Here is a 13,626-nt window from a genome sequence, read left to right as displayed (position 1 = left end):
TTAGTTTTGCTTCAATACATATTTTTGATTTGCAAATAGATAATACCTGATTTTTTCTCTTACAGTATACTGTATGCGCACATACATGTATACCAGTCCCTCCAGGATTTTCGCAGAGTTTTTTTGTGATTGTGCAATCAAAAAAGCTTGATTTTGCAACGGCTTTTCTCAAAAATTGCGCTATAATTTGTGAGGTTTTATGTGAGTTTTTGCAGTGAAATTGCGGTAATTGGCGAAAATTGCAAGTCAATAAAAAATGCAATTAAAAAAAAAACTATTGTAAAAAAAAATAGTGGTATATAATCTTCACAGGTGGACAGAGATGTGGAGGAAATGGCAGGATGAGCAGATCTAAGAAGTTTGTGATCGAGCACTACATTAAAGTGGAGGACTAAGCTTAATTATTTTTTTTAAAAAAAACCTGCAGATGGTACTCTACTAGACAAGCAGTTTTTCTTACAGCAGTGTAGGCTATGTGCGGATCTACTGAACAACAAAGAAGAGTCAGTAAAGCCGTAGACATGTAAACTAAAACTCCCACACCACTGTATTCCTGACAAAAATCCCTACAAAAATATGGTATTATGTTCCACTTTTGCCCAACACATGCAGAGCTATTTGATTTTGACACACTACAAATGTCACAATCCTCCTCTGCTCTCCACTCTGACAGCAGAGAGCAGAGAAGGAGGGGTTCTTCAAGGGACAGCTCTCAGCTCTGCTCTCTCTCTGCATCAGACTCAGGCTTCTAACTCCTAAACTACAAGGCCCAGGGATTTGGCATATTTTCCATATTACATTTCATGTTATGGAGGTAAGTGGAGAAAACGCAGAAGCAAAGTTGAGGAAAAGCATCAGACTTCAAAACAGGCAAATTCAACTGAACGACTCAATAGAAGAAATTGACAGGACTTTACTGAATGCAGAGTGACGGACAAACTGAAGACAAGATTCTAAGGAAGACGGAAAGAAACAAGTTTGAACTTCACCTGAGATGATGAACAACAGGATGTAAAACCTGAGGGTAGGCAAGCAGCTGATTGGGTAGAAACAATAGGAAAAAAATTGGGGGGGACAAGGACAGGTGAAGCGATGAGACACGCCAAAAGGGAGAGAAACACACGAAGCAGGAAGTGAAGTACAGAAAGATCCAAGAAGAAAGCAAATTCAAAATCGAACAGGAACAGTAAAAAAAATGGACGATAATATGAGTCCACATCATTTTCACGATTGGAATTAATACCACTTAAAATGAAGCACCAAAGGGGCCAATCAATGAACAGCCCCCGTCACTAGTGTTGTGATGTGGGGGCGTATGTCTGGTGGAGGATCGTGTTAATACCAGGTGTGAATGTAATGGGTTGATTATGTGACACTTTTTCTTCTCCCCACAAATTCATCACCCTACAGCTGCACTATGTTGCCCATTTCTCCAGCACAAGAAGTAGTAAAAGAGAAAGCGAGGAAACGGATAAAGGAGAGGAGGGGAAGTGAGATGCGATAGTGATTAAGGCACTCTACTATCAAAGGAAGGACTGGAAAAATACAATCTAGCTCCCATAACTGAGGAAAAAATCTCCCCAGGGAACATTTCCCCACACCCCCACAGTCTTGGGCCCTGGTGTCTTTGTACCAGCCATGCGTGTATTACAACAACAGAATGTGGTTGTTCAGGGATGCAAGACTCTGGGGGAGAAGTAGAACAATATCAACTCAAACAACATTAGTAATATAATAAGCAATGCCAAAAAATCAAAAACCACTCATTGATTTCTATGTGTAACTGTGCCATTCATTTCGGTTACAATTGGTGATTGAAAGGCACACAGTCATGTGCGATCAAGATAATTGATCATTTGACTCAAATGTACTGAAACAGTTGACGAGCCCATTTGAAACAGGTGGAGCAGAAAGCATTATTGGATTGTATTGTCATATTCTTGGGAAAAAAAAAATAGATGAGGTAATGTGACTCAAATCCAGCAGGCACAGGCAGAATGCATCAGTGGGTTGTTTTACCTGCTGTGCCGGCCCCGTGTGTGTGGCGTGCAGCTGCATGTCAGATGTAATGCATTAGCGACTGGAAGCAGGATGGTATTCCGACTGTTTACATTTCCAGTATCATTCACGTGTACATTATCAGCGCCTTTGCGTGTTAATTATTTTAACCATAGGATAATAGAGCCGCACTGATTAGTTTTCATATGAAGTGGGCAGAGAACAATACCTCTTCATTGAGAGCTACGCTTTCATCGGTGTGATGTCGTGCTACATGAATGTGCAGCAGAACCGAAAAAAAACCTAGAGGTAAAGGGGGATGATCTGTCTCCAGTCCTCACCGAATATACATTGTAATATCACGTCAATAAATCACATGCTGGAGCATAATTCGGCTTCACCTTGTTAGTGAGCTCTGTACCTGCAATCCTGACCACAGAAATAAGCTGTTGACTAAACAGTGGATCACACCCAAGAGGGCCTGGCGGAGCCTGCATGTCGAAATGCCGCTAACCACATAGCTGGTCTGTGCTATGACTTGCTCTCAGTCGGATCCTGCTAGAGGCAAGAATTGTCATCTGACAGACACATGGGTTCAGGAGAGCAAGGAACAACTTGATGCGCTTTGAAATGCAAATATACACACACACACACACACACACACACACACACACACTTTTGAATATACACTTTGGCTTTATCTAAATCATTGCATTGCATATTTAGTCTGTCCTCACAACTCACATCTCCTTCCAACAAATGCATTGTTTCAGCCCTGTATGTCATGAGTTTCTGGGCCAAGTGTAGCAAATGTCTGCAGTGCATACAACCACACACACATCCACTCACATGCCATTGCCGTGGGGATGTTAATGGGACCACTCAACATCTTCCACTGTGTGGCCACATTAACTTAAGTCCATCCAGTCAATCAGTCAAGAAAATCATGTCAAGCGTTGTCTTGCAATACTCAAACAAGAGGAGACCGGCGTTGTATTTCTACAAAAAGGCAAGCTACTCTGGGGGCAGGGCGCTGATATGCAGAGGATTTATTTCTGGCTTAGTAGAATGACAGCTCAGTGAAAGTTAAGCAAGCAGAAGGTCTGATCTGTTTTGTTGATGCTAAATGAACTCCTGCAAAAAAGAAGCCAGTCACCTTAACTGGCCTTCAAATCCCATGTGTGGCCACCAGTATTATGCGTATTTTTAAAGCATATAAGTTAGCCAGACTCTACAGCCACGCTTCCTCGACTCTATCCATTGACGTGAGCCAAAGTGATTATTGCTCCCTTGAGAGCAGCTCTGGCTCGATGACGATGTTATAACAGGCCAGATTTACCAGATTTAGGAGCCCATACCATTAATTCAGGGGAAAGTAATGCTCGTGTACTTTAGGAGGATCTTGGGGTTGGGGAGAAATACAAAAGGCACCTTAGATATTGTCAAATTGCCAAACAACATGAAAAAGATTTCATCCAAGAGACAGGGGTGGCAAGCAGGCATCAGCTCGTCTCTGTGCCTGGCTGCATTTTTCATTTCCTGAAATGTGTTACAGGCGTTATTTCTCCAAACAAAGAGACTCTGCTTCCACCTTTGGCTGGGAGGAAAAAAAGAAGTCCTGAGCACGTGTGAGCTCGTACAGTTAGGATCTTTCTGCACTGTATAAATTATGTCAGGAACTGAATTGACATTTTGTCACATGCTTAAAATTGTGCCTGAAACTAAGTGGTACTGTCTCTGCTCATGTTTGGTGCCAGTCACCGACACCGATCATTAGGATTTTGACTTGTCAAGACGGTCAAGATTGACGTAGATGCGCCAAATTATACTGACAGGGGCTTCAAAATAAGTATGGAGGCTAAAAATAAGACTTATTCTTGGTAACTATCTTCTGTCTAAAATGAACAGGTCCGTCACTGCGCTGATGTCTAACATGACCCGTGCGGTAAAGAGTAGCCCCCCAACACAAGCACACATCCAAGTGTGGAGCATCAGCTATTAACGGTCCAGGCTAATGATTAGCTGGATGACATGAAGCAGTGGGTTAAGATAACAAAGCAGAGTTTCAAACCTGTGGCTGCTGGATGAAAACACAAGTTAGGGAGGTTTGTTTGTTAAATTTGAATGGAGCCACATTGACTGTGACACCAAGAAAACGATCAAGAAACAAGCCTGGCCTCTTGCCACATTATTAAATGTTTCAATGATTTAACTTGCTTAATTAGTAGCATTAATTAGTATTATTTATTTATTTATGAGGACAGAAGATAAACTACAAAAAAAAAAGGATCAATTATTAAATTCACATGAATAATAAGAGGAGAAACTGACCCTGACACATTGTGGAAGTATGTACGAGCAGGAAAACACCAGTCATGCAATGGCTTGGCGGGGTTCATGCTCAGACTCTGGTAGCTGGCATTAGAACATGTGGCCTTCTTGGACTGCTGTCTTAAGCAACTACTGCCAGGACTTCTCCCAACTTTGCATGCAACCCCAAAGTTCTTTTTATTCAGTTTATTTTGCGCTCCAGAGAGTCAAGTCTCACATGCGTCCATGTGTCCTACCATGTGCAAATATGAGACTGCGTACCCTAGACCAGAGAGGCATTCTGGGCTGGGTTGTGTGAGGAGGCCCTGAAGCCATCCAAGCTGGAGGGCAGACACTGTTTGGGAAAGATAAGGGACGCAGCGTGGTGTCAGTGACCTTAGTATCATTCACGTGAGTCGGGGAACTCACCAGACTATCACTGAGTCGACAATATGTACCGGAGTGGAGTCTCCTTCCAAAAGGACTTTTATTCTAGTGTGTTAGCAGTTTACATTGAAGTGGACTTGCGTCAACTAAAAAGAGCGCTTTAAGTCTTGAACTTGTTAATTGGAGTCACTTGCATTAGTTGCAGCACTACTACAAACCTAGCCGTGTCCTCAAAGTGAACTACTCCTGCTCTCGCTGCTGAAAGTAACCTCTCAGTATTCTTACAGTATACAATGTATATACACGACATGTCGAGATATGAGTAGCCATTAGAAACTTTTCCACACATTTAAAAATATACATTTGAGGAAAAAAAATTCAAAGATGAGGCAATCTGTAGCTGGTTATTTTCAAAAAGAACTCAATGCCAGTTGCAGGCGACTTGAACCTTGTAACACACTTGAGACGAGACAAGCTACACAGAAAAACAATTGGTCGTACAGGATTAAATCAGTACTTGCATTCTGTTGTTATGCTTGCAGTTTATTTCACTTTTTTTTTTTTTTCTTAAAAGTAATCATTAATATTTTTGCCAGTAGCTGCTTCTGGGAGAGAAACAATGCCCCGATGCAACTGTTCAGCACCACGGTCATTTCTTTTTAATGTCAAGCTATTATGGACAAAATCATGTGCTCCTCTGACCAGCTGAGATATTTGGTAACACCAGTCTTGAGCCCCGCTTGGTGTGCTTTAACGAAGAATACCATAAAACAGTAAATACTTTGGATTGGGGACAAAAGGTTCACTTCACAGTAAGTGTAGGCTTTCTTGGAATATTTTTGTGTCTGACTGCTATGTGGTCACGTTCATTAACATCGAATGCATGCAGCCGGAGCGCCTTGCACCTGCTCCAGCTGTTTTCAGTCAGACAGAGGAAGAGTCAGGTCCCAGTGTGTGTGGTATGTGGTGAAGCTCACAGCAGTAAATTCACGAAACCGTCGCACCTCCGATGACGCCTTCTAACTAAACGCTCGCAATGCACTCCAGCAGTCCAGGTCCACGATTCCAACACGTGCTACACCAGTAGCTCAATAGCAGGTGATCTGGCAGGAGGGAGTCCTCCATCACAATGAGGATGAAGGAAAAGATGATCATGGCGGTGTGAAGCCTGAAATAAACCTGGAAGCGCTGGTCATAAAGCTAGCTGCCAGGCGAGCTGAAACACTCCCAACCTCTGTGTTGTCCTGAAGATGACCACACGCTTCTACTTCGCTGCTCACCTGTACGGAGTTGGTACTGTGAACTGCACTGTGATTCCATCAGAGGTCCCAGCTGTCTGGTGATTGGACAGAATTCTCCATCACGCACAATGAGAGCAGTGGTGTCAAAGACACCGCCCAGTTACTTATTTTCATGCATTTATAATGAATAATAATTCATTATTGAGATAACTGATTAACACCTCAGCGACTGGTAACAAGTGGATCTGTTCATGGTAACCTCAGAGTTCCCCAGACTGGCCCGCACAGTTGAACACAAGCTTAAATTCATGAGCATATTCCAGCGCCTGTCTTGTGTTTCCTTTTGATTGTCCGATGTGTGGCCAAGTCAATACAGCGCTCTGGGAAAACATGCTGTCCACCCCTGCTGTAGCTAAACAGAATCACTATCCTACTGTACTTCCTGAGGTGTTGGTTTAAATAAAGTTTGAGAACCCCTGGATTAAAAGGTGGACAGGTGGCGAAGGAGTGCAGGGATGGCTGGACAAACTGCAACTCGAGACTTATGGAGCAGTGGGTGTGTGATGTTTCCAAATCTCCTTAAAGAAGCAGAGGCACAAAAGTCTACAAGAGGAGCATGGGAGGTTAGTGAGTCCACGCGCTTCCTCAGCTTTGTTCCCTGCTGTGGTTGAAATGAACTGCTGCTTGACCAGAGCTGAACCACCGACTTAGCTCGTACTCAGTTACCATCAATTACGCCAAATCCCATCATCCTATGGGACCTATTGGGCTCAGCCTTGTTCAGTCTACTTGAATGATAATCTCCTCATGAGTCCTCCACCGCTGTAATATTCCCACTCACACAGTTGTCCCTCTCCATTACATAACCACCGAGCAGCTAAGTGCAGGGAGATGTGACAACCTTTCCAACTGCAAGTCCTACTTGCTCTTGTTTGTGTCTCAGTGCTGCTACACTGGCTGACCGTACCTGAGAATTTACTGGGAATGAATATCAGTGCATGCCTCGCCAGAACCATGATTCAGAGTTAAAAGCCATCTCAATAACAACACTGGCTGCCCTCATCAAATATATATATAGATATCTATCTATCTATCTATCTATCTATCTATATATATATCGATCAGAGCAAAGCTGCTACAACCAAAGTATTTTTCTGTACGTTGTGCTTAAATTCAAGGGTTTACCGAGTTAGACGGACAGCATTAAGAGGTATGTGTGTTACTTTGCCATCAATACAACTTAAAGTCAGGCAGCACGGTGGTGCAGTGGTCAGCACTGTGGCCTCACAGCAAGAAGGTTCTGGGTTCGAGTCCCAGCTCCAGCACGGGATCTTTCTGTGTGGAGTCTCCATGTTCTCCCTGTTCCTGTGTGGGTTCTCTCTGGTACTCCAGCTTCCTCCCACAGTCCAAAGACATCAAGAGAGGACGAGGCTGATTGATACTCTAAATTGACTGTAGGTGTGACTGTGAGTGTGAATGGTTGTCTGTCTCTGTGTGGTGGTCCTGTAATGGACTGGTGACCTGTCCAGGGTGAACCCTGCCTCTCAGGGTTGAAGGCTGCTAGGATAGGCTCCACCCCCCCACGACCCTTAACAGGAATAAGCGGAAGACATTGGATGGATGGACAACTTAGTTATTCATTTGATTTAAACTTAAAAGGGGCGAGAGAGACTGGGGGCATTTGTAGGCAGTACAGCTCACTACCTGTGTGGGTCACAGGAACTCTGTGGCAAAAATGTTGGATATGTTTGCCCATTTTCCAGGACAAATATATCTGTTTATAACATTTATTTTTAAGACTTCCTGCAGTAGATAAAGAAATGGTTCACTGCCACTGGTGGGAACAAAGGATAAGAAATGAAATACAGCAACGTTTGTAGGATCTGCCATGGCATACTATCAGAAAAAAAAAATGGCGCCAAATTTGAGACTGAACGTACATGTAGGTGTAGTTTATACAAACTATATAATCGTACATAAATAGGAGCTCGAGCAAACACACAACTAACTTTGGTCAGCACAGAGACTGGAAGTAGCTGAGAAGCAGCTAGCCAGCTAGCACCTGTACAACTCAATATCCAAACAAGAGCTTGAGTGTGAAAACAATTTATGCTAGCTAGTGCTCGAGAAGAAGTTGTACTGCAGTTTTTGTGTACAAAATTATACAATAAACAAAACTGTATCACGAGTCTACTTGGTGATTGTGAAAAATGCGCACAAATTTCTGATAGTTTTGAAAAAAAGTATTTCTTCAACTTTTTTTCAAAATTACTGATAAAGCCAGCTGTGCGGTCGTGTTGTGGTGTGTTCAGACAAGCTTTTACTATAATCCATAACAGCACCGGTACAAATTTACGGTTACAAAATAAAACCATTTCAGCAAAATTTGTGTAGCCCCGTTTCATCAAATAAGCGAATACATTCGGCATCAAGTCTGCCATTGTCACATTTTGTGGTTGGTATTGACAAGCAAGTTATATTCTTCATATGCGGGGGATAAATGTGAGTTAGAGGTAGAGTTTGCCTGTTCAGGAAGTGTTTGAATAAGCTGTTGTTGTATTTTTCACCTCAACCATAAGGGAGGGAGGGAAGATCCTCACCATGTGGCGCCATCAGGACAGCCCCCAAAATAACATCCTCGTGTTCGTCCTGCTTACAAGACCAAAACTTCATTTATTCCTTGACTGACCAAGTGCTAAAAACAACAGCCAGGCAGGACGAGATACCGAAAAAGCAATTAAGCGTTAATCCTAAATGGCTGTGTCCTACTGGGGACCAGACTGACTTGCTTTAGCTGGTGAATGACGCAAACTTCCTCGTCCCACTGAGATTATGGCAATGCCCTTAATGGCCCCCAGAGAAATTCAGGTGCCGCATTACAGGTTGGGACTCTGTCCTTGGCTCAATTGCTGTTGGAGTGAATTCAAAGTCTGCTGCTGATCCACCACTTTCCTCCAGACTATAACATCCCTGCAACTATTTGATGGATTAATATTACAGGAATTCCTGCCTCTCTCCTTCTTTTTTTTTTTTTTTTTTTTGGTCTGGACTGTAGCACCAGGCCTAAAATAGTAAATATCACTGAGTCATCGCCCCACTGGTGCAGTGGTCAAGTGCTCGTTTCCCGTTGGCTAGCGCTCATTCAGAATGAAAGAATGTGAAGTGACTTGTTGATCGGCGGAGCAGCTTTTTGCCAGAATATACAGGACCAGTGATTGCTCCAACATGCAGTGATATGTTGGTGACAGTATCCTGCAATGTGTGTGTGTACTTCATCCTAAAAGGAGGTGGAGATTGCCGTTACACCCGTAGGTGGCCCTTTTCCACAGCAGCAACAGTGAGGTTTTGCCGGTTGCCATTTTCAAACAATGACCCATTACTTCCAGCCATGCAGAAGGTTTTGACTTTGTCGTGTCTCTACTTCTTTCCATCCCTGAATCACCTAAGCTGACTGCTGTACCACATGATTTATGTAGGACAAAAAGGTACAGTACATATTTTGCACCCCTTCAGTACAGTTGTATAGTTTGTCTTTTCATTTTCTCCAAAAAGCATTAAAAAGAGCAATGTTTGCACAGGAATTCAGGGTTGGGTCAACGCTGTCGTATAAAAACTCAAGTATTGAGTACTGGCTCAGAGTTCTTCACAGGTTAAAGCCTTCTCTTCTGCATTTGCAGTAGGTTTGCATGATCAATGGACCAGGTGCCTCCATTCTGCTGACTAACCATTAAGCACTGGTAATCAGAGAGTGAATGTGTGTGAGCGCTTACTTGCTGTCTGTCTAGGCGGAAGCGCTCAAGAGTGTCAATGTTGACCTACGTCATCGCTGTTTGCATTGGGCAGCAGAACTACCGGGCTGGAACGGTTAAAATCATCAGGTTTCTAATCCGTCACCACGTAGACAAGCACACAGGGGGTAAAATAAGTGGCTTCTGACAGCAAAAAGGATTTGTTGGATGGAATCTCCTCTCCATGCACCCTCCCTCACTCTTTCCAGATCCCGGCACACTGAAATGCAGTCTGGTTAAAACAGGGGTGCACGAAAGGCTCTCTCAAACTCAAATGCTGAAAAGAAATAACTTGGCAAAAAGAAAAGAAAAAAGAAAAAAAGGGTATTCCGTTCCATTGAGGTAATCCTCAGCGTTACTCCAACGGTAATGACATCCACTGGCAAAAAGGAGGAAGTTCTGGCGCGAACCATGGCAACTGTAACAAACCTTAATTCATTCATTCGTCATTTGATGGGCTTTTAAGCACAGCCACTACAACAAAGAGAAAAAAATGAGTCTGGTGAGGCCTCATTTAATTTTGGCACCGGTTATATGACATTCAGGCAAATATGGATGAACTTAAATGCTTAAAATAGAAGAGCGGGGATCCTCAACAAACATTCCACCGTTTCCATCACGCTGATATCTGAGGTGCAGATATTCACAAACACACAAATACACAGTCCATCCAGTCAAACACTTTATTATTCAGGCAGAAGCTAGATTACTAAAAGATATTAATAATAATAATAATAATCTTTTCAGTCTGATTGAATAAATGCTTTTGTGAGTTGATAATACAAGTGTGTTTCTTGGAGTTACTGGGCATATATTTTCTCATATCAGTCCCCTGAATGGGATCAAATCAGATCGTAACAGACTTCAGGATAGAGCTGGTCAAAGAACCAGAGCCACTATACACGGGTCCCAATGCTGTTCGATCAGAATATATTGTATGATACAAAATTAGATGATTTGGAAAAATAAATTTAAAAATAAATTTACTGAAAATTTTATATATGTATATATATATATATATATATATATATATATATATATATATATATATATATATATCCTCTGCCATCACATAATATTGATCATTGATAAATCAACTGACAAGTTGAGCCAAAACTTTTTCATTCACATTGCTACTGCACACTTTGCATCGTTGCAGTCTGATGTTGAACACGTGAACTGTAGACACCATAACTTTACTCGTAACGACCCAATTTCCTTGAACACATCATGAACCAATTCATCTAAAGCAGCTGGCTTGTAACAATGAGAACTTCAGTGCAAGCGACTCCCCCACTTCTCTCTCCACGGGAGCACCTGGAGGTCCACGTTGGCTCCAGATTTTGGGGGCAGCAACTCTGTCTCCCTGTGCCCGCTCTCGACCGCTTTCTCAGCCTGAGCAAAGCGCCATGTTTCTCCGGTGTGAATGGACGCGTACCGGCAGGGGAACGTTACGAAAGCTCACCGGCGCACAGTGACTTACCTTCGCGATCGCCTTTTTATACCTCATGACCGCTTGTTCGATGAGGCTGTCAACTTTAATATTCCCATCTCCACACGGAACGACCACCCGGGTCCTCCCGAAACACACAGTCACTTTCATTTCCCCTCCGCTGCGTTAATTCCAATGAGGAAAAAGCGGCGTCAAAAAGACAACAACCATCCCCGACGTGAAGTAAACTATAACTTCCCAGCTGTGGCGACGAGACCAAGGCGAAGAGGTCTTTGTGCCCCGCGTCCTGAGAGGACGAGACAGACGCCCGGCATTGGATCCCGCGGTAGGACTGGGTGGCGTCCTCTCCTGGTGCCGCGTTGACTCACAGAAACTTCCAATGCCTCTCCAGCGAGAGGAGAGCGCACCACTGCACTGTCACTGCGAGGGCGCCCACATGTTCCAGCAGGCACCAAGAATGTTGCACACGCCAACACACTCTCAACGCGGGGTGTTGCACATCCAAGCCACGTCTCCGTGCGTTCTTGTTTCATCAAACTTTGCTTTCCAGGTCTGTTTGCATGCAGTTTTACTGGACCATAAGGAAGCGGCGTGACCCCCCCCCCGAGTAGGCTAGAGAACCCTCTGGGTTATATCATCGTTTGTAGCGGTGAAAAATGATGACATCAGCAGGAATAAAGCTAATACTTTCCAGTGAGTAGATAAATATGACTCAAAGCTCTGAGAGATTAGGAGTGGGATTAAACACTTTATGAACTAACCGATTCATCAGTTAATCATGAAAATATTCGAAGAGTGGCAGCGGAATGTCAATGTACTGACTGCAGAGAGATGGACATGAATACAATGAGATATATATTTTAATTTTTTGGTTCGAAATCATCGGAGAGCTCTGACCCAGGCTCGGGTTACTACTGCAAAACAAGTATTACTTGATGCTCACGCTTTGATGTGATGGATCTGTGACGCAGCAATGGCTACCTGCACGGGTGATTCAGCACATGAGTCATGTGAACAGATGCACTTGAAGAACTTACCAGCAGATGGAATTTACCGCTAACGCACACACATAAAAGCCAGGGTTTTGTGCCTGTTTGGAAAAACGCCACTCTTCGGCCACTGAGCAATTCAATACACACCACTGAAATATTAAATTGCCACGCAGGAAAAAAGAAGTCAGCCTCAGGGGGAATCTATTATGTGACCTGAATTTACTGATAAAAGCTGCAACCTTTCTGTGGAGCTTTACTCGTTCCCTGCAGCTCTTATTCTATGACCTCATGTGGTCCAAATGAGGGAACGTGAATGTGAGATAGAAAGTCCCTTTTGTCGAAGTGTCGTGAGGATGATGTATGCAGGGTTCGTACACCTTTCAAAAAAAAGAATACATTTCCATAATTTTTCAATCATTTTCAAGACATCAGGAAAACGTTGCTTGTCATTTTTTAGCTCCATGTGCACTTTTCTCTCTCTCTCTCTCTCTCTCTCTCTCTCTCTCTCTCTCTATATATATATTTTTTTTTCAGTCCTTATTTTTCCTAACATTTTATTACTTTGTCTGGTTTTGTTTGAAATAATTCTCCAAAATCCTTTTTGTGAGCGACACTACGTTTTTTGTTTTGTTTTTTAAGATGCAAGAGAACAGTGCCACTCTCTTCAAGACGCTTCTGTCACGGCACGTTCAACAGCTCACGCGCATCTCCTCACTGAAAACCTGCGACAAACCGACGGACGAACCAAGAATGATAATAAATGGAAAAGCAAAACCAGTTCTCAACCGTTTATAGATGACGTCCACTTAACTGTAGCGCTAACACACTGATCATCTCTTCCACCTCTGGAGGGAAAAAGAAGGAAAACACATTCCAGAAGAGCAGACAAAGAGCCACTGAGCACGTTCCAACTGCATGTAAAGAATAAAAACAGATTTTTCATTTGCATATGATGTCCAAACAGCAGTGCAATTCAGAGAATAATTTCTGAGCAAGAAGCCAAATGGGTTAGGAGTCCCGAGCCTGGTTTGCCGTGTGTCCACTGCACATGAGGAATGTAGGGAGGAAGAGACGGTGGTGTGAATCATTGCAGCTTCACTGGGGTCCAGCGCCCTGTGTTTCTGAGGAGCAGACACTCGCTCGGGACGCGAGGGAACAAGTCGCTTTAAAACTGAATCGCCTGGAGTGGCTTGGACGGTCGCAGCTCTGCCTCCACAGTTTGCATGGTGAACCTGGGCAACGCAAAAATACGGGAATAAACAATAAAATACAGATCACTTCACACTCATCCCACTGTTTCTAAAGTAAATGAGCCTATTGATCCAGCCCATGACGTGGCAGACAGATCACATTGGAAGAGGTCAACCTTGACGCCATCAACCTTGGTACTCGGTGAAGGAATGGAAATAACCGCTCATGTATAGATGTTCTTTTTGGTTGGACTACCAGACCAAGGC

General features: G+C 43.3%; 1 protein-coding gene across 7 annotated transcripts in view; it reads right to left on the bottom strand.

The window, feature by feature from the left end:
* LOC147241878 (partitioning defective 3 homolog) overlaps window positions 1–11,702 on the bottom strand; it is a 390,131-nt gene extending 378,429 nt beyond the window's left edge. For 3 of the 7 annotated variants that reach the window (XM_086192265.1, XM_086192260.1, XM_086192261.1), the window contains exon 1: window positions 11,208–11,700. In XM_086192265.1, the coding sequence (XP_086048391.1) occupies window positions 11,208–11,327 (120 nt within the window). In that variant the 5' untranslated portion in view covers window positions 11,328–11,700. Of the gene's footprint in view, window positions 1–11,207 lie in introns of all 7 variants that reach the window. The other 4 variants (XM_086192267.1, XM_086192262.1, XM_086192266.1 and 1 more) reach the window with 3 other exon arrangements.
* Window positions 11,703–13,626: the final 1,924 nt, after the last annotated feature.

This window comes from Aulostomus chinensis, chromosome 21 (genome assembly GCF_037954235.1).
Source record: "Aulostomus chinensis isolate RoL2024-O1b breed Wild chromosome 21, RoL_Achi_v1.0, whole genome shotgun sequence".
Lineage (NCBI taxonomy): Eukaryota > Metazoa > Chordata > Actinopteri > Syngnathiformes > Aulostomidae > Aulostomus > Aulostomus chinensis.
This window is presented reverse-complemented; position numbering and strand designations above follow the sequence as displayed.